General features: G+C 41.0%; 1 protein-coding gene across 3 annotated transcripts in view; it reads right to left on the reverse strand.

The window, feature by feature from the left end:
• AP3B1 (adaptor related protein complex 3 subunit beta 1) overlaps positions 1-14734 on the reverse strand; it is a 178508-nt gene extending 163774 nt beyond the window's left edge. The window contains exon 1 of one of the 3 annotated variants that reach the window (XR_010069040.1): positions 14533-14734. Coding sequence is in view for 1 of the 3 variants with exons in the window: in XM_063319823.1 (XP_063175893.1) it covers positions 14533-14663 (131 nt within the window). In the remaining 2 variants the exon portion in view is untranslated. The remainder of the gene's footprint in view (positions 1-14532) is intronic. The other 2 variants (XM_063319823.1, XM_063319824.1) reach the window with 2 other exon arrangements.
• Positions 14735-26036: the final 11302 nt, after the last annotated feature.

Genomic DNA, 26036 nt, shown 5'->3' on the forward strand with positions numbered 1-26036 from the left:
GACCATTCCTGTCCACCTATTCCTCATACGATACCAAGTCAGTCTCAGTTATTTTAGATCAGCCTGAAGCACCTTGCCTGAGACTTTGCCCTAGTTGGACACAAAAATTTCAGAGACTTCTAATTGCTTCTGCTTAAGTCTTAATCCTTACTTTTTAAGCATAGCTTGTGAAAGAAAATGAGACACGGTTATCAGTTACACAGCAGAAGACTGGAATTGATTTAGAAAGTTGCTTCCAGTCCTATGCTCCTGCTTCCAGTTTCCTACTGCTATTTCACATAATCATGTACAAAGTGACATAGAGACATCAGTAAAAGCTAAAACAGAGGATAATATTAATAAATTGTGATCACCTCGTTCTCATATGATTGGTAGGAGGATGCTTTTGTTCCTCGGCACAACCAACAAAGCAACTACTTTTCAAAAAACTTAGTATCTGACTACAGAATCAGAGAGTGTTGCGCAATTAAGATTTTATAGCAACCACTTAAGATTCAAGTCTGGGAATACATTTAGCTAATAAAATAATTAACAAAAAAGCTACCATGAAAAAACAATATGTCAACAAGATTTGCAAGTGAGAAACTAGAAAGTGTGGAAATCGTAACTTGAACTGAGTATCAAGCAGCAAAAATGGAGGAAGTTACACAGCACAAGATTCAAGTGCATGCTCACGACTACCTCCCAGAAGTTGGAAGTGACAAAAGCAGACAGTAATAACAGGATGAATATGAGTTACCAGTGTAACAAATACAAATTAAAAAGGCAAAAGGTGAATTTAAGATGTGAAGACAGAAGTGTTCACAGTAAGAACTGCTTATAGAAAATATTCTATCACACAATTCATTTTGAATGAATTTTCAAATTTCATTTTCAAAACATTTTGAAATATTAACAAGGAAGATATAAGATAGAGAAATTAAGACATGAACACCTGCTTACAGACAGCCTTGCTTCCCTAAGAGAAAAGCAGCAGAAGGAGAAAACATATAGGAGAAAACCACATGCTCTTGACGAATCCATTTAGAAATTAATTGCTACATGAACAGATGAGGTTTTTTAAATCTTTTCTAAAAAATTATAATCCAGGATTAGCAAGCATTAGCTACTTACAGAGTAAAATATTGCTCCATATATTCATATGGATCAGCAGCAGCAAGCCTTTTTTCTTCTACAGTTAGATACGGTTTCAGTGTAACCTCGAAGTTTCGCCCTTTAAGAGCAGATTTAATAGTGCAAGACACCTCAATTATTTTATCCAGCATTGTAGAATTTCGCTCCATTCTTTTAAGTACAGTCTTTAAAAAAAAAAAAAAGTAGATGACTGCACTTAACCAAGCTTGCCTGCAGAGACTGAGGTCTACTCAAAAAAGAAAATCTTATTAAGTAACAGGATACCCACTCCCTTGCTGTTTTAACTTCTAGAAACAAATATCCTACACATATTTCAAAGGTCATTTCCCTCCAAAAACAACTCTTATCAGCAGCCTCAATGAACAATGGGAAAGGCAAATGCATTTCAGTCTTTCATAATATAGTTTATTGTACGGTACAAAAATATTTTCATCTTCTGAGCATTAAGAAGATTTAAGGGAATTTCAATCCTTAAGTAAAAACCTCAAAACAGAAAGCATAAATGCAAGCCTCATACTGCTGTTCATGTTTCTATACTCATTAGTTATTCTGAAGTGACAGTTCTTCAGTACACAATGTTATACAAATAATTTCTTTATCACTTATGTCCACCTGCCAGGAGTTCAGGAAAATGCAAGCAACCCTCCAGCTGCATCAATACTTTTGCCTCTCCTCACTAAAACTTTGAGAGTAATTCTAGCCTTACAGAGTTACGTACCTATTACAGATGACTGAAATATAAACTTCATTACTTCAGCAGCAAAACTAGGTTTAAAGAAACCTAATCTGACAGTTTACAAATGATATGGAGCTATATGAAGCAGGACAGTAATGATCCCAACCACAGTAGGTTCAAAAAAACCTGCATAAGAATAAACCCATTTTCCCTAACAGTAAGAAGTGAAGTGACTTTCTGAGAGAGAAAAAGAAAAAACAAGATTCCCACCTGTCTGCCCACTGACATACCTAAGAACGCAACGGGATTTCCCAGAGTTCCTAAATTGTAGTCTAGTGTCTTAACCTCTATATAATATAGCACCACTGTCCTAAAAAGTTGCCAGTTGAAAGCACTGGAATGGACTATAATTAGAAACATTACCACAGAATCACAGTACGGTAGGGGTTGGAAGGAACCTGAGGAGACCATCTAGTCCAACTCCCCTGCCAGAGCAGGGTCACCTAGAGCAGGTTGCACAGGAACGCATTCAGGCAGGTTTTGAGTATGTCCAGAGAAAGAGACTCCACCACCTCTCTGGGCAGCCTGTCCCAGTGCTCTGCCACCCTCAAAGTAAAGAAGTTTTTCCCTAGGTTCAGATGGCATTTCTTGTGTTACAGTTTGTGCCCGTTGCCTCTTGTCTTGTCACCAGCCACCACTGAAAAGAGTCTGGCCCCATCCTCTTGACACTCACCCTTTAGATATTTATAAGCATTGATGAGATCCCCCCTCAGTCTTCTCCAGGCTAAACAGGAGGAAAGGCTGAAAGACCTGTGTGTCCAAGAGATGCTCGAGTCCCCTTGATCATCTTTACAGCCCTCCACTGGACTCCTTCCAGTACTTCTTTGTCTCTCTTTAACTTGGGAGTCTAGAACTGGACACAGTACTCCAGATGTAGCCTCACCAGGGCAGAGTAGAGGGGGAGGATGACCTCCCCTGACCTGCTGGTCACACTCTTTTTAATGCCCAGGAGACTCTTTTAAACCCCAAGAGACCATTGGCTTTCCTGGTCGCAAGGATGCATTGCTGCCTTATGGTCAGCTTCTTGTCCACCAGGACTCCCAGGTCCCTCTCTGCAGAGCTGCTTTCCTGCAGGTCAACCCCTCTTCCTCCCTAGGTACAGGATCCTAAACTTGCCCTTGTTGAACTTCATTAGGTTCCTCTCCACTCAACTCTCCAGCCTGTCAAGGTCTCGCTGAATGGCGACACAGCCTTCTGGTGTGTCAGCCACTCCTCACAGTTTTGTGTCATCAGCAAACTTGCTGAGGGTGCACTCTATTCCTTCGTCTGTGTCACTGATGAATATGTTGAACAAGACTGGACCCAGTACCGATCCCTGGGGAACGCTGCTACTTACAGGCCTCCAACTGGACTCTGCACCGCTGGTTAGAACCCTCTGAGCTCTGCCATTCAGCCAGTTCTAAATCCACCTCACTGCCCACTCATCCAACCCACACTTCCTAAGCTTCTACCCAGCCAGTCATGCCAATCATATAAGGCTATCAGATTGGTCAAGCATGATTTCCCTTTGGTGAAGGGGAAATCATATATACCCATATGCAACATATATAATCATACACACCCATATACAACATGAACAGGCTATGAAATACAATCTTGTTATTTGCATAGCATCTACCAAAACAGGCAATAAGCCAATTATTAATATATTAAGGTATCAGATGCCTTTGTAATCTTTACCACCACAGGCTTGTATTCCTCAATATAAGAATCTGAAAGTTAAGGGAGTATAAATTAGAAACTCAAATTCATTGCCTAACTTTCTCTCATAGAAAGCATCACACATGACAAATCTATGATGATACGATATGATGGACATCACAAAACACATCCAGACATATTCTTTTAAATCACTGGTTGAACGTTAAACTGAAGACTTAACATTCAAATTTTCTGCTGTTTTCTTATTTTTATTTTAGCCTTTAAAGATAGATACTACTTTTGTCTTTCTACCTCAAAGCGCTGCTTTCTTCATATGCCTTTGCACCATTTCCGGATACAATAGGGGTATAAATATTGTAAGACCTACAATAGGCCTACCAGCTAGGATTAATCTTAGAGATATTACTGTTAAGAAAGTAAACAAAACACACCAGTTAGATTTTTCAAGTTCTCATTCTCTTTCATGCTCCCCCTACTCCCTGCCACTAAAAAGAAAAAACCCCAAACTTTAAAAAATCCCCACCCCACCAACCCAAAATTAGAGGAAAAACAAAAAACAACCCAAAAAAACCCAACCCAAAAAACTAGAACTTGACAGTCAAGAGAACATACTACCAAACTATTTTAACAGCCTGGAGTCTTATGCTAGAAAGCACTCTGACCATTACTCTCCATGCTAATTATGGCAAACAGCAACTAAAGAACAACTCTGAATATGCCGTACTCTTGTTAGCACACACTTGGTCACTAAAACTGGTATCTTGCTCAGATTAAGACCACGATTTCAGATTCCATTAAGCAACATTACCCACTTTTACAGAAAACAAGAGAGGGTAAGCATAACTATACATCACTGAGGTTTAAACCAGCTATGTCAGTGACAAATCTGGGCCTCTCTCTCAGTTACTTTGTCTTCTTGTAGGAACTATCACAAATCTTTAACCACATTAAAATACTAATCCATAATCTGTGGTGTATTATTTGCCACTGCACCTACGCATTCTGAACAACTGTTGTTAAGAGAACACAGAACACTCACTCCACCCTGATAAGATACACATTTATTAAATTTCCTATTCTTTTTAGCTACACCATAAGATGAAACCCATAACTGTCAGTATTTGCTACGGTTCTAATGTACCCAATTACTGAAAGAAACCACCCGCTGTAAAAAACAGAAGTTTCATCAGTATCAAAATGGCAACTGAAGCCCAGCTGTCAATGCAACAATAATTCTTCAGCTACAAAATCTTTACTCCTGGAAGTTTTTCAGTCTGCTGTTTTACAAAATAAGAATTTCATTATGACTCCCCATGCCATCTATATGCCCCAAAACCTGGGAACAGTTTTAATTCTAAGAAAGGGGAAGGAATTTTAAACAAACTCATGGTGAGACAGAGACTTCATACATAAGGACAGTGCTGTGTTACTTGCAAGATAAATTTTGAGAGTACTGCAAGAATTACTGCAAGATGGGATTGAGACCTGCCCTGCCAAGAAGGACTTTGGTGTACTGGTTGATGAAGAGCTGGACATGAGCTAACAACGTGCGCTTGCAGCCCAGAAAGCCCACCATATCCCGGACTGCATCAAAAGAAGCATAGCCAGCAGGTCGAGGGAGGTGATTCTGCCCCTCAACTCTGCTCTGGCAAGACTCCACCTAGGGTACTGCATCCAGCTCTGCAGTGCTAAGCATAGGAAGGACATCGACCTGTTGGAGCAGGTCCAGGGGAGGGCAACAAAAGTGATCAGAGGGCTGGAGCACCTCTCCTGTGAGGAAAGCCTGAGAGAGCTGGTGTTGTTCAGCCTGGAGAAGAGAAGGCTCCAGGGAGACCTTTCAGTACTTAAAGGGGGCTTATAAGAAAGATGGGGACAAACTTTTTAGTAGGGCCTGTAGCAATAGGACAAGGGGTAATGGCTTTAGACTGAAAACGGTTAGATTCATACTAGATGTAAGGAAGAAGTTTTTTTACAATGAGGGTGTTGAAACACTGGCATAGGTTTCCCAGAGAGGTGGTAGATGCCCCATCCCTGGAAACATTCAAGGTCAGGTTGGACGGGGCTCTGAGCAACCTGATCCAGTTGAAAATGTCCCAGCTCACTGCAGGGGTATTGGACTAGACGACCTTTAAAGCGCCCTTCCAACCCAAACTATTCTATGATTCTAAGATATAGGAAATGGCAAACAAATCCACTGCAGAGGAGGAAGCAAGCTTCACCAGTTCTGATATTATGGAACCAGCTGTTACAGAACAAGAACAAAAGTTACAAGAGTCCCATTCAACAGAGTTTTAATAATGCATTTCTTGTTTTAAGTTCTCCATCTGCTGCATACTTTCAGTTATGTAACTTCAACTGCATTGCTCTTGTGTTTAGGAGACTTCAGTCTGGATAACATAATTTTAACCACAGCATCTGTCGCGCTTTGGCCTCAGACAGCAACAAAGAACCACATGCAGCTCGCTTGGGCCTTCCCAACACAGGAAGAATCAGAAGAAAGGGGCAAAACTCTTGGGTTGAGACAAAGGCAGTTCAACAGGACAGCAAAGGGAACGAGAAAAAACAAGAACAATAACGTGGATAGAAGAATATACAAACACAATGACAGAACCACCGCTCCCCGACCACACCAGCACCCCAGCCGGATCCAAGCGTCGATGTCCTGTCCCCTCCCCTGGCAGGTCAGGGTGGGTACGGCTCACACGGCATGGAATACTTCTCCGGGGGAGAATTAACACTATCCCCACCGGAACCAGGACAGCACCCTAAGATTTATTTTTTTTTGCCTGCAGCACAACAAAATCTTCCAACATGAAGTTTCAAATACTGCGAATATTACCAGGTTTGAAGCAGAAAATCCACACTGACAGAGAGCTTAACCTTTGATCTGGGCACCTGAGTAGTAACACAGTCTTATGGAAGGTCCCATGTTCTCCCGCAAAATTAAAAATAAATAAATAAGTAAATAAATAAATAAAATCCATTTTTACGTTTTACTGGCACTGCAAAATCCTTTAAATAAATTGGCTTAGTCTAGCTCAGGCTATTGTGTAAACTCTAAACAAGTTTAAATTTAACACTTAAAGAGGAACTGTAAATTGATTTCAGAGCCATATAACATGGAAGCTAAAACGGCAGCGAGTACATGCTGCAATTTGAGTTTATTTTGTTGTTGATTGGAGGCCTTCCTCTAGCAGGAAATTAAGAAATCTGAGCTTCACTGTGTTTCATTCTACACCACAAACTGTTTGAACGACATCTTGTGGTGCTATTCAGTATTGCCATCCTCTTCCATTATAAGACTAATATTTATTGCAAATTCACACCACCAACATAGAATTCAACTATTATTTCAAGGGAGACTCAAATCATTTGTCTATGAGCATAGCTGTTCCGTGGTTTAAAGAGGAACTGAGGTAAGAAATATTCTCTTTCCTTTTCCTCCACCCCTAATTTTTCAATTTGAAAAACAAACATACTACCCAAAAAGCAAATTTTTAAAGGACAGACAGCAGAGATGTGAGGAAAACCAGATAAATATAGTATTCTGTAAGGTTAAGAGCCACAGAGAAGAACAAGACCAGTTATAGCCTGAGCAGCAACATAATTTAACTCGTTTAATGATTGCTTTGCCAATAGCCATCTTGATGGTTTAGGTACAGTCTCATCCTTCTCAGTGAGGAAACATATAGAAAAGTGTAAAGTTAAAACTGGATAAAGCATCTTCCCAGTTCTCTGTCATGAAACTATAGTACCTGAACAATGCTCGAGCAACTAAGCACATGAACACCTATAATGGGCTCAGTTTTGTTTAATATCTTTATCAATGATCTGGATGAGGGGATCGAGTGCACCCTCAGTAAGTTTGCAGATGACACCAAACTAGGTGGGACTGTTGATCTGCTTGAGGGTGGGAAGGCTCTACAGAGGGACCTGGACAGGCTGGATCGATGGGCCGAGGCCAACTGCATGAGGCGAAGTGCTGGGTCCTGCACTTGGGTCACAACAACCCCAAGCAACGCTACAGGCTTGGGGAAGAGTGGCTGGAAAGCTGCCCAGCAGAAAAGGACCTGGGGGTGCTGGTGGAAGGCCGGCTTAACATGAGCCAGCAGTGTGCCCAGGTGGCCAAGAAGGCCAACAGCATTCTGGCTTGTATCAGGAATAGCGTGGCCAGCAGGAGCAGGGAAGTGATCGTGCCTCTGTACTCAGCACTGGTCAGACCTCACCTCGAGTACTGTGTTCAGTTCTGGGCCCCTCTGTACAAGAGGGACACTGAAGTGCTGGAGCGTGTCCAGAGGAGAGCTCCCAGGCTGGTGAGGGGTCTGGAGACCAGGTCATATGAGGAGAGGCTGAGGGAGCTGGGCATGTGTAGCTTGGAGAAGAGGAGAATGAGGGGAGACCTCATTGCCCTCTACAACTACCTGAAAGGAGGCTGTAGAGAGGTGGGCGTTGGCCTCTTCTCCCAAGTGAATAATGACAGGACCAGAGGAAATGGTCTGAAGCTGCGGCAGGGGAGGTTTAGATTAGATATTAGGAAGAATTACTTTACTGAAAGAGTGGTCAGGCACTGGGACAGCCTGCCCAGGGAGGCGGGTGAGTCACCATCCCTAGAGGTGTTTAAGAAACATCTAGATGTGGCACTTCAGGGCATGCTCTAGTGGCAGAGATTGTAGGTTGTTTGGTTGGACTCAATGATCTCAAAGGTCCTTTCCAACCATGAAGATTCTATGATTCTATAAGCTGCTGCTACCACCACCATCGATGCAGATATGTGAACAACCTGCATTTCAAAAGCTCTAACCAGATGGCAGCTAGTATGATGAAACAGTTTGAAACCATTCCTGGAGAGGACCGTGTTTGATCTATGATTATCTGTTGTCCATAGTTACAGACACTACTTCACCCAGCAAAAAGAAAGGTTGTCTGAAAGGATGAAAAGTACCAATCTCACAGCTCCACTGCATGCAGCCTATTCTATAGTGCCCACACCTCCGATGCAGCACGGAAGCTTCTGCAAGAGAGAAGAAAAAATAATAATAAAAAAAAAAATCTTTCTTGGTGGCAGAGATCAGTATCCTGAAGGCTGGAAGAGTGGCATCTGAGGTGGTGCCACCACTTAAGTGGTTCTATCAACTTACAGCCTGTCTTGAGGCCAGTGATCAGAATTTGCAGACTTTTGCAGGTCACTTTGCAGCACTTGAGAGTTGTGAAGGAGAGTGAGAAGCAGTAAGTTATTTCCACCTTTCCTGAAAATGGTGTGAAGAGACTTCTTTTAAAGATACCACCACAAAGGGGGTGCTGCCGCTGCCAGAACCCACAACAGCATTAGTATATTTATATATGTCATCAACGTTTCAGAAACACTGTTAAAGAGCATTACAGTGTTGTTCATATTCTATCAGGATACCAAAAAAAAAAAATCTTCATAGGCCAAAAGAATTCTAGTTTTCTCAAAGACAATAAACTACTGCAGTGTGGCATGGCAAGGATACTCTTCAGAAAAGAAGAACTAAGAAAATCTGGAATGTCTTTCAAGTGTCAGCCCTATTTTATAAGTGTTACAGAAACATATTTTTAATGCCATTCAGGATACAGATCATAACAAGCATCTAAGGCAAACATATGACAACATAATAAATACGCAGAAACCACAGCGAAGACCTTAAACTATAAAACTTGCCTTTCTGGGGAAATAAAAAAGCCTCAAAAAAATTTAATTACTGCATTGCAGAGAACCACAGCAAATCAACAGTTCATTGCTCGCATCCTCATATGTGCCAAGTGCATGGCAATAAGAATATATTCACTGCATGTCACTTCCCATCAGATCTGAAGAATTTCAGCTGGAGAAGTGTTCTGTAATAGTATGCCCATGTTCGTATACCGCATTTAGTTCCTATCCTGGTCCTGACTACAGGGTTCAGATTTTATCTTGTAGAGTCGTCAGTTCATCCAAACCATTCATCTTTGCTGGCTTGTACATCCTACGGAAACTGGCATTATCACCATATTAGCGGGCATAGCGCCATTAGAACAGATGGGGAAAGAAAGTAGTTGTGCCAATGAGCTAGCACACGCATCAAGTTCGAATATTAGGGCTGGAGTCTCCTCCAAGAGTTTCACAAATGGCAGTCTATGTACAAGCTTTCCATGACTGGTTGAACAGGATATGCCAAGGCAAAACTGGATCAATTTAAGACTCCAAGAACATCTCTGGCAGCTGTTAAAAGCAAGTTTTTAGCTCTGATTAATTTGGAAAAGTCTTCTGCACAGAGAATTGGGGAATGAGTATCTTAATAAAATCACCACCTTAGATCAGCTCTCTGCAAAACAGGCTTGTGCAAATCTCAGCAAAAAGAAAAAAAAAAAAAAAAAGTGTTTGCAGCCCTGCTGAGATTTCTGATGAATAGCTCAACAGAATGCATAAGCCAGATCTGCAGGAAAAAAGTCTAATAAATTACAAATGTATTTTGCTTGGCAGGAATACAGTTTAAAGATGCAAATCAGTAAAGTTGAAAGTGTGTGTTATAAGTTTTGCCATCTGCTTCAACACTGTACTTATCAATTGGTATTTACTGATGTTACTCATGTGGTTCACTTGTAAGTTTTTACATTTGGTTTAGATACAGCAATAGCTAGTTTTATTATTGAAATTTTATAATTTCCAAGAACCAAACATTATTATATTTAAATATTACAAGCAGGTCAGTTTTCTTTAAAATACAATTAATATAGATGAAAATCTTCTGTCCACCTGCAATTAACTGTTGGCAGTGATAGCTGCACCGTAATGTATGCAATTAACACACATTCTGTGTCACTAATTACCTCTCCAGGTTTTCTTAAAAGTTGGAAGGTGCTTCAACTTTTCATTCCTCTACATAGAGCAACACTACCTAGTGTAACTATAAAAATATCTTATTAACTTAGGTCATGTGCATCAAACAGTATCTCTCTACACAGTAAATATGATCTTGACAGTCTTCCAAGTAGGCAGTGCTCATTTCATTTCATGGATTCTATCAATCTAGACCATGGAGAAATAGCTTGAGGTCCACAAACTGGATTCAGCTTGTCCATAACATTTACGTGATCCCTGCATTCTTACCAGTTTTCTGCTGAAAACTCCTGTTATGGGCAAAGACTTGTCTGCAGACCATTTCCATTATTCTGGTGGCCCACAACCTGATCCTTTTTCTTCTTTTTCAAACATTTGGGGCATGTGAATGATGTACATCTGGAGCACCTAGAGTGACCTATATCTGGAACATAACCAGTTCACAGACAAGTGTCAGACCACCTACCTGGACACACGAATAAATTCCTAAGATGTATCTACTGAAGTTGTATAAAGGAATACCATACATGTCAACTCATGTGACTCACATGGAAAAGGGAGAGGGGAAGGAGAGGAACAGGCATCTCCAGCGATGCAATGGGGGCCATTCCACACAAGAAGGTTTAGACTGACTCATCTCAGGTATGTAAGATCTTTTAATTATTGAGTTATTGAGATATTTAACAGGATAAGCACAAAGTTTCCATCCTCTGAACACAAGATAGACCTCTGATGTAATTTGAAGTGATCTACCTAACAAAAAGGCTTTTTAAAAGCAATACATACCAAATAGGCAAGTTATATTTGCCTCTTTAGTCACAGTTCAATACTCACAGAAAAAGCTAGCCCTCATCTCATACATTGTTGTGAAAACTTAGAGAACAGTTTCAGTTTAGTCAAAAATGGAAAGAAAACAGTTTTTTATATGTTGTACTTAATAATAATTTATATAATAGAGTAGAAAAACCTCTTCCTTCCCACACTTTTGTCCTGAACATTTACACAGTTACCTGACAGAAGCAGACTAAAGTTGTATTTTTAAAATCTCTGGGTTTTTTTCCTCACTGCATTTGATACATACAATATATTAACTAATGAGAAACACACTACAGTGCATGCAACTTATTACACCTTGTTTATATTAAAATAACTGTATATTTCAGTGATTATTTCCTCTTTATTGATCTTCTAACAGTCAATCTTTCCCACTTACTCAGACTTAAGATGTCACCACAACAGAAGTTTCAAGGCACTGAGATATTTTCAATACTGATAGCATGTGTCTCAAACAAGCCACAACACTAACATGTCAAGAAAATATTATGTTCATTAACCGAACTGAAGATTCTATTTGTAATTGAAAGTTAATGAATAAATCATAGAATTGCTAAAGGTAAAAAAGGCAGCTTTAGCAGGAGGATAAGACATATGGGCTTTCAACACCACACAACGCTCAGAACTTTTCTATGATAGTACTTCAGCTGAGTATTTCTACTGAAATGCTAAAAACAAAACAGTTAGAACAAATAATTTATATTAGGTGAGCTTCGGACCTCACATTTAAGTCTACTGATACCCATTTGTCTGCAACTTGCCTATGGTCATTCTATATAAAAAATGCTGTAAGATTGAAGGCAGTCTATTCTAGTAAACAATTTGCTTATTTCAGAAGCATTTTGGCTTGCTTACTACCTCCTCTCCATGACAGAGGAGAGACAACTTTAAGAGACTGGATTTTTTTTAAAGAAAGTGTTTACAGTAGTATCTTAATATTTCTACTTTAACCACATAATATTGTTCAGATTAACTGGCAACAGGCAAGTGCAGGCATCTGGTCCAACATTTAGTACTGCAGCAACATTCTGGGCTGTATATCATGTGTCTGCCCCTCCACTGAGAGGGAGTACTTCTTGTACCACCAGTAGATCTAGGTAAGAACCTCTGTTCCTCAGCAACAAAAAAAGTTTGTCAAGCACTGAAACACCACAATAATATAGGACATAAGCATAGATCATATTCAGCAGTGTTGAGTAACAATCAAGAGAGATCAGCCAACAAACTCAGAAAAGCCACAACGGTAATTTTATTTTCACCAGTGGAATATCCCACTATCCCGACACTTTAATAGGTAAGATGCAGAGACCCATCTTGCACTTCTCTGTATGACCAGTAGGGAGGGATCAGGTCTGCCCAGTTTAAAGAACACAAAACCAAGCACTAAAAGATACGATATCCTCCATCTGGGCTACAGTCCCTGTTCCAAGAAGATTTCCATTTCAGCTGTAAGGAAAGGAAATTTTGTTTGCTTCTCAATAAGGAATTTTCGTCCTATTACTAGAGTGGACTATATGACATACACACTATATGCTTCTATGCATTTTCCAAACAGGCTGCAAGACAGCCTGCTTTTCTAACAATAACCTTCACTTGCAGTCCAAAGGCTTTTTCAGACCATAAAAGATTCATAATCTTCCCTGCACAGTGTCTGTTCCTCAATTATCCAATCTACACTCAGAGTTTACCCATGCAGGTCTGATCGCAGATAACTTCCTATTTCAACAAGAACTTGTTTGTTGGCCAAAAAAGACCACAGAGATCAATGCCCGCTTTCCTCTCAAGCCCTTCCTTTAGAGGATGGATCTTCTCTCCCCTCCTGTAAGTGCAAGAGCAAGCCTGGAGGAGCAATTAATTAATAAGGCATGCATACATATCGCAAGCTATTCTGGTTCTTCCATACTGAAAGACAATCATATACATACACGTGTACAAAACATCACACAACCCCAGGGCTATATTTCCCCCTGACCATTGGGCAGCCTCAGGTAGAATTAGTCACTTCAGCTTCCACACCTGATAAAACTGAGCGCGCTATACTTCACCTGCAAAATAGTCTGAAGTCTAAGATTAAATTAGTTACATAGACATTTATGGCCATATTGAGGTACCCCCCTCTGTGGTAATTGAGGTACCAATTGAGGTACCCCCCTCTGTGGAAAAGAGGTGGCAAAACAACAGTTAAGAAATCAAGTGCAAAGTTGTTTCTATGGAAGGGGACAGCAAAGGAAGGGTGCAAACAACACAAATTAGCTACAAAACACAAGTCAGCAGAGGGGTGTCCGTGCTAAAGCAGTGTAAATTTTAACTGGAACAGAACGGAAAAGCAAAGTACTTAGTGGAATAGCAAGGGAAGAAAAATGTGACTTGTCTGGCAAAGTGAGAAGGCCCATCAGCTGCTGTCTCGCAGAGTTAAGCATCACAGTGACAGTAGATTCACGTTGTTGTGATTTACTTTGGTGTGGCACAAAAATAAACACATCAGTCGAGGTTTCTAGAGCATGGATGTTCTCTTTGTTCAGAACAATCAAACTGACGAAGTAGTGATTGATTTTCTAATGTACACAAGACCTTAGTTTATGGTGCTTTTTATTGGTTGCTCTTGGAATAGATTTCCAATTTGTTGTAGGACACAATTCCAGCTTAGCAAACCTCTTGATCCTTCCATTTAGACACATTTTTTTCCTCTCCAATTCACTTTTTCTTTAAGGAGCTGAAGGCTTTTTGTGCCAATGCAGCTGAAGGCTTTTTGTGCCAACGCACTTCGGATGGTTGGGTTGTTTTTTTTCCCTCCACCATTTCCTCATTTTGACTTCTGACCAAGACACAACACTGTTAAGACCTACTTCAAACTGGGAACCCCACCATGATCAACCACAACTCCCACAAACAGTTTTAAGCACTTTTTTTTTTTTTATATGCATTTGAAGGCAAAGTTAAACTAATGCCAGTACGGTTAGATATCAAAACAAAGCAAAAATGACAAGCAGTTTTTCAAACAAACCAACTACAACAAAAAAAACTTTACAGATTACCCATCCCGCTACGAACACCCTGAGGGTAAGCAAGCGAACTTTTCCAGGGAGTCACGGGACGGGGCGGGGCGGGGGAGAGAGGGGTACAAGCGGGCAACCGAGGCACCGGTTCCCCGCCACCGCCCCCGGAAGCCGCCCCTGCCCGGCAGCAGCCCCGAGGCCGCACTCGGGGCCTGAGGGCAGGGTCCCGTCAGCCCAGCACCGCCCAGGGAACGGGTCACCGCTCATCCACACGGAGCGGGACCCGTCCGGACCCCGAGGGACGTAGCCCCCGCCGCCGCCGCCCCCCTTACTTCTTAGTGTCGCTGCTGAAGAGCCCGAAGGCCGCGGGAGTCGAAGGGCTCGTGGTGGACGCCGCCTCCTGGGTCAGCTCGGACGCCGCCTCTCCCCCCTGCTCGCTGTAGCTGAGCCCGTTACCGGACATGTCGCCGACGCTCCTCACCCGCTCCGCCAAACTTACCGGCCCGGCCCTCCCCCCGGAAGCGGCAGCGGGCACGCGCCAACGCGGCGGGGCGGGCGGGTCACGTGGCGGGTAGGAGGGGCCGAACCGACCGGGGCGGAACTTCGCCCTTGCCCCGGCTCGCCCTGCACGTTGCTACGGCAACGCGGCCCGGCGCTGACGCCAGAGGGCCGCGAGGAGCCGGCGGGGCCCGCGCCGGTGTAGCGGTGCTGCTGGCCGCTGTGGCGGTGTCCGGCCCGTGCGGCGGTATCTGTGCCGGTATGGCGGTGTATGGGTCGGTGTGGCGGTGCCGCGGCCGCCCGGCCCTGGGGCGAGGGCAGCCGCTGCGCCCGCAGGAGGCAGGCCGTAGCCTCCCCGCCGCCTCGGGACTGCTGCTGTGTCCAGCCTCGGCCTTTAGCGGCCCCGGTCTCCTTGCCCTCCCACCCCCCTAGGCCCCTAGACCAGGCGAGCGGAGCCCAGCCTCGCTCGGCATCCCTGCGGGGGAGCTCCGGGAGAAGCTGTGGTTCCCTGGCCCCTGTCAGTGCCCGGAGCCCCGGGGCCTGGCTGGCCCGGAGGTGGCGAGCTTTGCTTCCCAGCCCGCTGCTGTGCCTTGGGCACAGCCGTTTGAAATCCAAAGTATGGCCTATGGCATCAGCTCGTTCGTTGCTTCTGGTAATCCATATTGCAAATTTCCTTGTCTCACGGTAAATGTTGGTACCTCACACTGACCTCCAGGCTCACAGGTACAGTACCAGCGGGGTAGCCTAGACTAACAGCAGCAGTTTACATGTGGGAGGCCATAAAATGTAAAAGGATGATTAGAAGTTGTCTGAGGAAAGTTTCCTCTAAATTCTTTTTACAATAACATGGATTTACCAAGGGTAAATCATGCTTGACCAATCTCATAGCCTTCTATGATGTTATAGCTGGTTGGCTGGATGCGGGCAGAGCAGCAGATGTCACCTACCTTGACTTCAGCAAGGCTTTTGACACTGTCTCTCACAACATCCTCCTTGGGAAACTGAGGAAATGTGGACTAGACGAGGGGACAGTGAGGTGGATTGAGAGCTGGCTGTGTGACAGGACTCAGAGGGATGTGATTAATGGAGCAGGGTCGAGTTGGAGGCCTGTAACCAGTGGTGTCCCCCAGGGGTCAATACTTGGACCAGTATTGTTTAACATATTCATCAACGACCTGGACAAGGGGACAGAGTGTATCCTCAGCAAGTTCGCTGATGATACCAAACTGGGTGGGGTGGCTGACACCCCAGAGGGCCGTGCTGCCATCCAATGTGACCTGGACAGGCTGGAGAGCGGAGCAGAGAAGAACCTAATGAGGTTCAACAAGGACAAGTGTAGGGTCCTGCACCTGGGGAGGAAGAATGTCAGGCACCAGTATAGGTTAGGGGTGGACCTGCTGGAAAGCAGCTCTGAAGAAAAGGATCTGGGGGTCTTGGTAGACAGCAAATTATCCATGAGCAAGCAATGTGCCCTTGTTGCCAAGAGGGCCAACGGAATTCTGGACTGCATAGGGAAGAGTGTGTCCAGCAGGTCAAGGGAGGTCATTCTCCCCCTCTACTCTGCACTGGTGAGGCCACAACTGGAATACTGTGTCCAGTTCTGGGCTCCCCAGTTCAAGAGAGACAGGGAACTACTAGAGAGAGTCCAGCGTAGGGCAACAAAGATGATTGAGGGATTGGAGCATCTCCCTTATGAGGAAAGGCTGAGAGAGCTGGACTCTTCAGCCTGGAGAAGGGAAGGCTGAGGGGAGACTTTATTAACGTTTACAAGTATCTAAAGGGTGGGTTTAAGGAGGATGGAGCCAGACTCTTTTCAGTGGTTCCCAGTAACAGGACGAGGGTTAATGGGCACAAGCTGGAACACAGGAAGTTCCGATCAAATATGAGAAAAAACTTCTTTACGGTGAGGGTGCCAGAGCACTGGAACAGGCTGCCCAGGGAGGTTGTGGAGTCCCCTTCTCTGGAGACTTTCAAGACCTGCCTGGATGCAGCCCTGAGTAATGTGCTCTAGGCAATCCTGCTTCAGCAGGGGAGTTGGACTAGATGATCGCTAGAGGTCCCTTCCAACTCTGAAAAATTCCGTGATTCCTACATGTATCTTTCCCCCTTTCCCCCAGTGTCTGAGGAATAATCTGTGTTCATTTAAATGCCCTTCTATCCATCTCCTGACATAACTTACATTAGTGGAGCCCAACCTTTTCATCCTGAGAACTAAACTAATTTCCAAAAGGTTACAGTTCACAATCAATACTTTTTATCTTGCAGAGAAAAAAAAAAACGGGTGGGGGGAGGGGGAATGGATTGTCATAATATTTTTCTGAAGCAGCCTTTTGACTTGCTTGTCTTTCAGCAACTTGTAGATTTCTGATTGAAACCAAGTCATTGTCAAGCAAATAAACTTGACAAAAAGCAGTTACCAATACAGGATTTATTAAGAGTGCAGGGCTGCTATAAGGGCAGTTGTCCTCAATAGTTGCCTTTTTATGGGCACCAATATTTCAGTTTTGTTTTATGATCTTTCACAGCTTTTTTCTTTGTAGCACTGTGCCTGGAAAGTCATGGCTAAGAGTGTAAAAGTCCCGGTGTGAATATTCTTGACCATCACCATTTTACCTGTTGGTCCTTTAGACTTCCATCTTTGCCCTGCTGTTTGCGTTATTTCTTCCTCTTAGATGGAAATATCTTGTTATAACTACCATACAGGGTCACAGTAACTGTTGATACTCTTCCGATAATGTGACTTGAGGCGGACACCTCTCGCTCATACCAAGTCAGACCACATCCTACACCCTGAGTTTTAAAGGATCAAAAAACAGAGTAGCCTGCTGAAGAATTGGGTCTGAACCAGACAAAAATGGATACTTATTTCTCTCCTAAAAGTTTAAGATGTTGCTCTGATCTGCAGAGAGATCTGAGACTTCATATCAGCAGTCCTTAGAAATTGTCTCTGTCTGTTTTTCAAATGATGCGTTAATTTCAAAATGTAACAGTAAGAGCACTTGAACTTTGGTCCCAAATGTGATTATGCTTACATGAAGGGGCCTCTGGCTTACATCTTTTATTTGTGTATAAGGCACATACAGCGGAGGAAGGGGTAAATGATACTAGGCCAAGTCCACAGTTTGACAGGTAGATCAATCTAGTTTCTTTTAAGACTACCTCCCTGTTCTCTGAAGCAAGAGGTTTAAACTGCTTGTTTCTTTGTATAAATCTATAAAATAAGTATTTATTGTTAGCAATAAGAAACATCATAAGTACAATAAACTAATTCTTTTATTATTACGTGTATGACTTAAGGAGTAATCTTAGAGGAAGGGGTAACAGAAAAAGAACGATAGACTTGTAGAACATTCCAGAGAAATTTGTGGGAGTACAAACATGGGGAAAAGCGGACAAATGGGCTATTGAGGTGGATGATCATGGGACTGTAATATGAGAAGGGGAGCAAATAACAGCAGTGAAGCAGAGCCTGGAAGAGCCTTAAAACTGAAAGAGAGAACAGAAAGCAAATATTATATGAAGATTTATTTAGTGTCATTAAAAAAGTCCTATTAGTAAGACTAGCTGTAAGCTCTTGCCATCAGTTCTTGCTATCTAGTTCTACCCTGAAATATGCCACAACTGTTCAATGAATAGCCTTTTCCTGGCTATATTAACTTTTTTAAATCGCCATGCAGTGATTATCTATTTGCACATTGGAATTATACCTGTAGAAAATTACATCAGAACTACTGAATTATGAAACACAAATTACTACCAAATATAAATTGTCCACTTACAATCATTGATTACAGTATTCTGTATTTCCAGTTTTTGTGCAGCACAAAAAAAGTAACAGACAAAGCTTAAAACAGGAAACATAGAAGGCTTTTGCCTCTCAGTTTTCCACTCATCATGTTTCTATCTGAAACCATTTCACCTCCAAGTTTCGTACTACCTTCGCAATGGCTACTTCTATAGTATCTGATAAATGGCACAGTTTCTTACTCTTCCATTTACAGTTGTAAACAACTATATGATATGTCATGTATGGACATAGCTTTTAAAAAATCATTGGACTGAGCAATAACTTCCAAGGCTCTATGGAAGGAAAGATGTATTTGTATGGATAAATACATATGCATTTTCATCAAAAGTCATTTATTGTATATACAGATGCATTTAAGGGGAAAAAATATTCATGTTACTCAGCAAACTAATTTTGTAATTCAAACAAACATTAACTTTGTTCAGTTCTATGAAGCATTTGCAGAAGATGTTTTGCAATGGTTTTTTACAAAGTTATATTCCTTTTGTAAAAGCTGAGGTGGGCTGCCGAATGCTTATTTGGTGCCCTCTTGTGGCTCAGGTTATTAATACGCTATTTGTCATGAAAAAGGAGAGGCATTGGTAAGGAAACTCATTTTTAATGGAATTCAAGCTCTGTATAACTGAAATGTCAAGATATTAAATGCTTTGCTCATATTTTCTATTTTGCTGACAGTTTCTGATATATCTAAAATGTGCTAGTATTGCAGATCCTACATAAATGTGTTAAGAGTTTTGACTAAACATTTTTTTTTAGTAAATGTCGCTAATGAAAGACAAGTAATGATACAATACATACTTCTGAATATGAAGACTTTTCATTCAGTAATGATCTAGAAATCTGATGTATAATCAGTTACTTTAAAATTAAGCACTGAGAACTCATTCCCTAACCTGGAATAATGGATTTTCAGCCTTTTCAGCATGAACTCAACTCAGCTGCTAGTATTCCAGGGTAGTTCAGGAAAACCCTTACACAAAGTAGAAATAGAAAAGTAGAAATAACCAGTGTTATTTCAAAAGCACCTGTTCTCCACTCCTTCTTAGGACAACTGGCTACCATGTTATCCACAGGAGCTGCTCACACATGCGCTGTTGAAACCAGGAGACTCCAAATTCGCTTTTGTTCCTACAGCTATCCTAGAAACTCTAAAATTACACATTATGTGTCTTCTGGGTTCATCAATTAACATGCCTTTGAACAGTTACGAAGATTTTGGTTAAATGATAAATAGGAAAAGTATAAAGCAAAAAGCAAAAACAGAACACAAAAGATAAAATGTTTGAAAAATAAAACAGTTCTTAAATTATGTGAGTTCTTTGTAATTTCTTCAAGCATAAACAAGCAAATAGGTATTATTAGAATTTTTCATGTATACATAAAATCAGATTTTACTTTTAGATAGAGAAGATCTTGGAATTAAAAAGATTAAGATTATATTCAAAACTATTACAGAAATACAAAAATCTCCAAATACAAATAAAACAAATTCCCAGTCATATGTAATGCTTGCAGAACTTAAGTAATGAGTTCAAAATGTTCAAAGCAACGTTCAAATGTTTACTGCACTGTATCCTAGTTTAAAAAACCCACATAAGGCTATAGAATGAGAAAAAATTGTGGTATCTCAGGAGATTTATCTTAACTAGGAGGAGAAATTGCTAGGTGTGGTGGGTTCTCCCAAATACCCCAGCTAGCCACAAGTGCCTTTCTAATGCAGTCACAAGTTACAGATTCACTCTTGATCTACCTTGTTCACATCAATTCCAGGTTTCCCCCTGGATCTATTAGCATACTGACTGTGAGCATGGGTTTCCCAATTTCTCTTCTGCTTTTCTTAATCTAGACAAGCACAGGGTCTATCTAAGTAGAACAAAATATTTGACTGTTTTAAGTAATGCAACTTAAACATTTTAAAACCTTGTGCCTATATAAACAATTTGTACTGTAACGTATCTGACTGGGTAAGGTTACTGTGTTGAGGTTGGCTCCAGACTTCTTCAGGGAATTGCCTTAATTGACAGATTAAAACAGAAGTTTTTCTGCCTTGATTGGTATTTCACAGTTCACTAGTTAAAGTTTGTAAGCTAGCACATTTATTTAAAGGTATTTTTAAGCTAGTTTGGATTAAATGCTTTGAGAAGGAGGTACATGTACATGGTCCATGTGTTTGTTATAACATCTCCTTTATTGTGCTGTCTCCTAGCCATTATCTAGAAACCCCACTGAGGTAGGCTGCCTTTGAAATACATGCCTTGACAGTTGGAAATAGCCCAACTGTCTTACTGGTTCCTGAGTTTTAAAAGAAAATCAGGTTGCACTTGCTAAGGACTTCAATATTCATGTTTCTTGTGCACCTGCACATCCTCCATGTTCTACCCTCAAACTGTACTAGAATGGATAATACATGTTTGTGTTTGTGTTCGCTTTCTATTGGTACTGCAAGTGAGCTGTTTGGCAGAAATAAAGGGATGAATATTCATAGAAAGATTGTCAGGATGATTAGTTCTTCTTGGAATGTGTCTGTATCTTCTAGTCAGCATACAGAAATATACACCTATCCTAGAGAACCTCTATTCAGTTCCTGAGTTTTGAATTCAGTTTACTGTTGAGTAAACAGCAATTAAAATGTCCACAACAATAAAAAGAGAAATGAGGCAATTTTGAGCAACTGGTCCATAAGCAGGGAGAAGGTTAAATGTAAGTACATTGTGACTTCCTTCGCCTGGGGTCAAGTATGCATCAGTCCTGGTATAGCTTACAGCAGTATGGGAACAGGTTTTACTGATATTGAATGAGTGTGGCATCCAAATACTTTCCACTGTAGCTGGAGCACAATGTCCTTCCAACATACCACCTTCTTACTTCTGCAGCATTCAGCATGTGTCCTATCCCTTAGGGTGAGAAAAGAGTATGCAATAAAAAAGTCCCTGTCCAAGGAGATTTAACTTCTTTTCTAGCTTTTTTGTGCAATTTGAGGACACAAACTAATCAGACTGTAATAGAAGCAGACCCATAATGTAAAAATAAAATCTGAAGTGAAGCCTGTTATTAAATAATAAAGGAGAAAGTTCTCTTTAGAAATGAGAATGAGCAAAAATGAGAAATGAAGGCTCAGAAAAACACGAGGGCTCTTTCAGCTGGTAGTGATCACAGGAAATAAAATTCTTCATCAGAATGTAATAGGATTTGGAGGAGAAACATAGGAGAGTCTTTTACCGGAGGACTAAAAAAGTGAGAAAATAGAGGTGCGATGCCAAGAAACAGTTAACTCCTCACATTTTCCTTAGGGTGAAACACTTACATTACTTATCCTACTGGAATTTATTTTTTTTTAATGTATGATAATTCATAAATAGTTTCTGTAAAGAACATAATGAACTGGCTCAGAATCAGGTCTGTAAGCAATTCCTACACTCAAGTGTACTTGTATATGAAAGGGGTGAAAAGGCCAATAAATTATTTTTCTGGCAAATCACGAAGGAGGAAGTTGAAAGATTTATCTTGGAAATAATGCTGGATCCACAGAAGATTATTTCAGACTAGGAAAAAAATGAATCCATCCTTCTTTTGTCAGAGACTCCCCTTGCAGTCATGTCTGAATAGTGACCATTTCTAACCTGGAACTTCAAAGGCTGTGGAAACTTTTGTTCTTGTTGAACAATATCTCTGGCTTGTCTTGGAATGAGATAAGGGTTTCTCAGAACCCTACAACTGTGATTCTAAAGCTAGTCCACTTATTTAGTTAATTAAATCTGAAGGGTTTTTTTCCTATAATTAACTGTTATTTCTCAGATGAGATGTATGTCTTGTTTCTTAAAAAATGTAGAGAATCCAAAGTGAAGAGAATTTATGTGAAAATTCTTCTTTTAAAATACATTTATTTTTATAAGTGTTACAATTATAAAATTATTATTAAATTTATAATCAACCTGGAGCGTGTCCAGAGGAGAGCTCCCAGGCTGTTGAGGGGTCTGGAGACCAGGTCATATGAGGAGAGGCTGAGGGAGCTGGGCATGTTTAGTTTGGAGAAGAGGAGAATGAGGGGAGACCTCATTGCCCTCTACAACTACCTGAAAGGAGGCTGTAGAGAGGTGGGCGTTGGCCTCTTCTCCCAAGTGAATAATGACAGGAGCAGAGGAAATGGTCTGAAGCTGCGGCAGGGGAGGTTTAGATTAGATATTAGGAAGAATTACTTTACTGAAAGAGTGGTCAGGCACTGGGACAGCCTGCCCAGGGAGGCGGTTGAGTCACCATCCCTAGAGGTGTTTAAGAAACATCTAGATGTGGCACTTCAGGGCATGCTCTAGTGGCAGAGATTGTAGGTTGTTTGGTTGGACTCGATGATCTCAAAGGCCCAACCATGAGGATTCTATGATTCTATGATTATTTTAATTACATTAATTTAATTTAATATTAAGATGTAATGGTATTTATAACTACGATCATATTAAATTTTAAACTATGAATTTATAAATTAAAAATAATAATTTTACATTAACATTTTTGTGAAAATATCAGACGGCATCTCTGATTTTTGTTCGTGCTACTGCTTAGGCACCTTATTGCACTTATTCAGTGCTACTGAATCACTGTAAAGTATGTCATGTTTTCATACGTCTAAGAAGGAACTTCCTTAAAAGTTATATGAAGAAAAGTAGATTTCTCTCATTTATTATTTTGAAGACTGAAATAAAGGAAATATAGTGCATATTTACAAACTTTTATTGTTAAAGCTATTTTGCGTGTGAATTCACAACCCTTTTTATAATGCAGGCTGCATTTAAAGACAGATTATGTGTAGTTCTGGTCAGTACACCTCATGATGCACTTAAGAAAACTTGAAATGATACAGAGAGATTAAGAATGACTTACATATGAGAAAAAACCTAAATAGACTTGAACTCTGCGGCCTAGAAGAGAGACATTTGATGAAGATCTGCCTGTTTTATGATAGAGATCTTTAAAGTCATGAATTGCACAGAGAACATGACTCATTTTCTCATCTGCTAGGAGGCATCAAATGAAACCGGTAGATTGTATGTCCAAAATAAAGGGATTTTTTTTTTCCTACAGCACAACTGAAATGTGGGTTTTAATAGTTGCCATGGGATATTGTTGATGGCAAAAGTTTTCATGAGTTCAAAGAACAAAAAGACAAATTAATGGAAGAAAAGGTTATTAAATACAAAGATAACATCTCTGGCTGAGGAAGTTCCTGAACCACAAGTTGATTACAGAGAAGAGAAGTACTATTACATACTCTCCTTGTTTTGATACTACTCCATGAGAATCTGGTACTAGAGATACTTATATTTAAGTATCTGGAGCTAGATGGACCTTTGCAGGTGCAACTGTTCTTATGTGATATATTTCAGTTCACTATTCCTATTCCAGCTACATAAATGTATGCATATCTTGCTGTCTTATAACACAGTTCAGCAGCTGAAAAATGAGAAACTGCAAGGGATAAGCCAAGTTTGAACAAACCACTCAGAAGTGCTCTGTGGAGCACTAACAGCCCATACACTGTATCTAGGAATTTCAATGCAATACAAAAGAAATAACAAGAATAATGAAAGAAATTAGCACATGTATCACCTAATGACATGGTTCAACTCCTACCAAAGACTTGTAGTCCAATAGAATGGGAATTAAAGTCATGCTTACCTTTCTGGTTTTGTTTCCTCTTCTAAAAAACAGGAACATACCAGCCTACCCCATCTGTAGTTGAAGAATGCCACGTATGAGGCCAGTCAGGCTACACGTCCCATTCTGATCACAAAAGCTGAAACTTCAAGTGAGGTTTCCTGTTTTACTCAAGAGAAAAACAGAAACATCTTTTGTTTTCAGTCTTATTTATTCCCTCAGGTCTTGTTTGCCATTTCTGCCTTTGAAGTTGCAAAAGAAAATTTGTGTTCACTCCTATTATGGCTATCTTTAAAATGTACTTGAGACGTTATACCTAGGATGTTATATCTAGGATGACCCATCTGTTCTGCTCTCAGGGACACCAAGTCCCAGCTTGCTGGTTTTCTAGTCCTTCAATTGTAAGGCTTTGGTGCTGCACAGTTCTTAGATCCTGTGCTCCACAAAGCAGTTCACTCCTCATCGCTTCAGTCAAAACAGCCAATATGACTTATACAGAAATTCTGTTTCCTCTGTAGCAGTAAACTACGATCTAGGGTTTTGATTCTAGATTCCAAGCTACTTTAGTCATTCATTTTTGTATGAAAGAAATATGAAATCAGATGATGATGCTGAAGAGACAAAATCCTATTTTGCCTTCTATACCTCTTTCTTCCAAAACTGAACTCAAAAGAGAAAAGCTTTCTTACAAAAGTTCATTGGAAATGAAATAGTGCCTTTCGAGATAGGAGTATTACTCAAACATTAGAAAAGCAACCAGCAACTAAGAAGAGTAGAGGTTCTAGACATACTGTACTTCCTTTCAGACCTTGATATAGCATTAAAAGATTTGTCATTATGTCATGCAAACCTTCTGACACCATTCTCATCAGAAAATTTCTGCTTCTATGGCCTTTGATATCTGCATTTCTTCCTTCTTTTTATCATTAGTGACTGAGTCAAGAAATGCTAGTGAAAGAAGACAGCTGCATTTCCATTACCCCCTTTTGCTGATTGTTCATCAGTTAAAGATACTTGCTTGTCACTGGTCTGAGTTGCTACCCAATAATCAAGGCTTTTCATGCTTATGTTTACTAGAAGAAGAAATAAATGGGATAAGCAAAGTCAAAATAACGGCCAGTGCTGTACAAAAGGAGCAGCTCTACACACCAAAGGTGTGTCAACTATTCTGAAGCTGTAGAACTGAGCATATGCCGTAGATGAACCTGGCATACTAGTCCGGATAGTGGGAGTATGGGAGTGGAATGAGGAATGCAGTTGGGACAAGAGGGAATACCACACCTACACAAAGGCCAGGGTGGTCTGCATCTGGTACTCCTCAGCAGAGTTTTGTGTATTGGGCTTTTCTTCCAGGCCAGAAGGTAACACTGAGCATTGGAGAGCACTACCCCACCCATGCACGTGTTCACTTAGATGTGGGGTTGGGGGAACTGGGGAGGATGAAAGGACCAGAGATTTCACCCTTGATACCAAACAGCCTTCATTTTGCTTTGAGAAAGGCATTTCTTTGATGCAGTTTTATATACAATATCCTATTCCCTGAAAACAGAGAGACAAAGACCAAATAGCAGTTTCCTCCTGCACAGTTTCCAGGCCACTTTTTCAGCAAATCTGGGTCCCTAGAAGTCCTCTTTGTATATTCACTCAAGCTCCCATTCACACTTGGTTCTTCTGATGGCTGACAGCTTTTTGCCTCTTATCTGCATTTTACCAATCAAGTTGCTTAAGAGCTCAATTTTCAAAAAAGATGAGGACTTACACCTTTTCCAGCAAAAATTAATTTAATCAGAATTAGTACCTTTAAAAGCAGGCTATTTTTTCCCAAGCCCTTGCTAAAGAATTAAGGTGTATAAATTCAGGCACTCTCATTTTAAGGGGTAG

The sequence above is a fragment of the Chroicocephalus ridibundus genome, chromosome Z (assembly GCF_963924245.1).
Source record: "Chroicocephalus ridibundus chromosome Z, bChrRid1.1, whole genome shotgun sequence".
Lineage (NCBI taxonomy): Eukaryota > Metazoa > Chordata > Aves > Charadriiformes > Laridae > Chroicocephalus > Chroicocephalus ridibundus.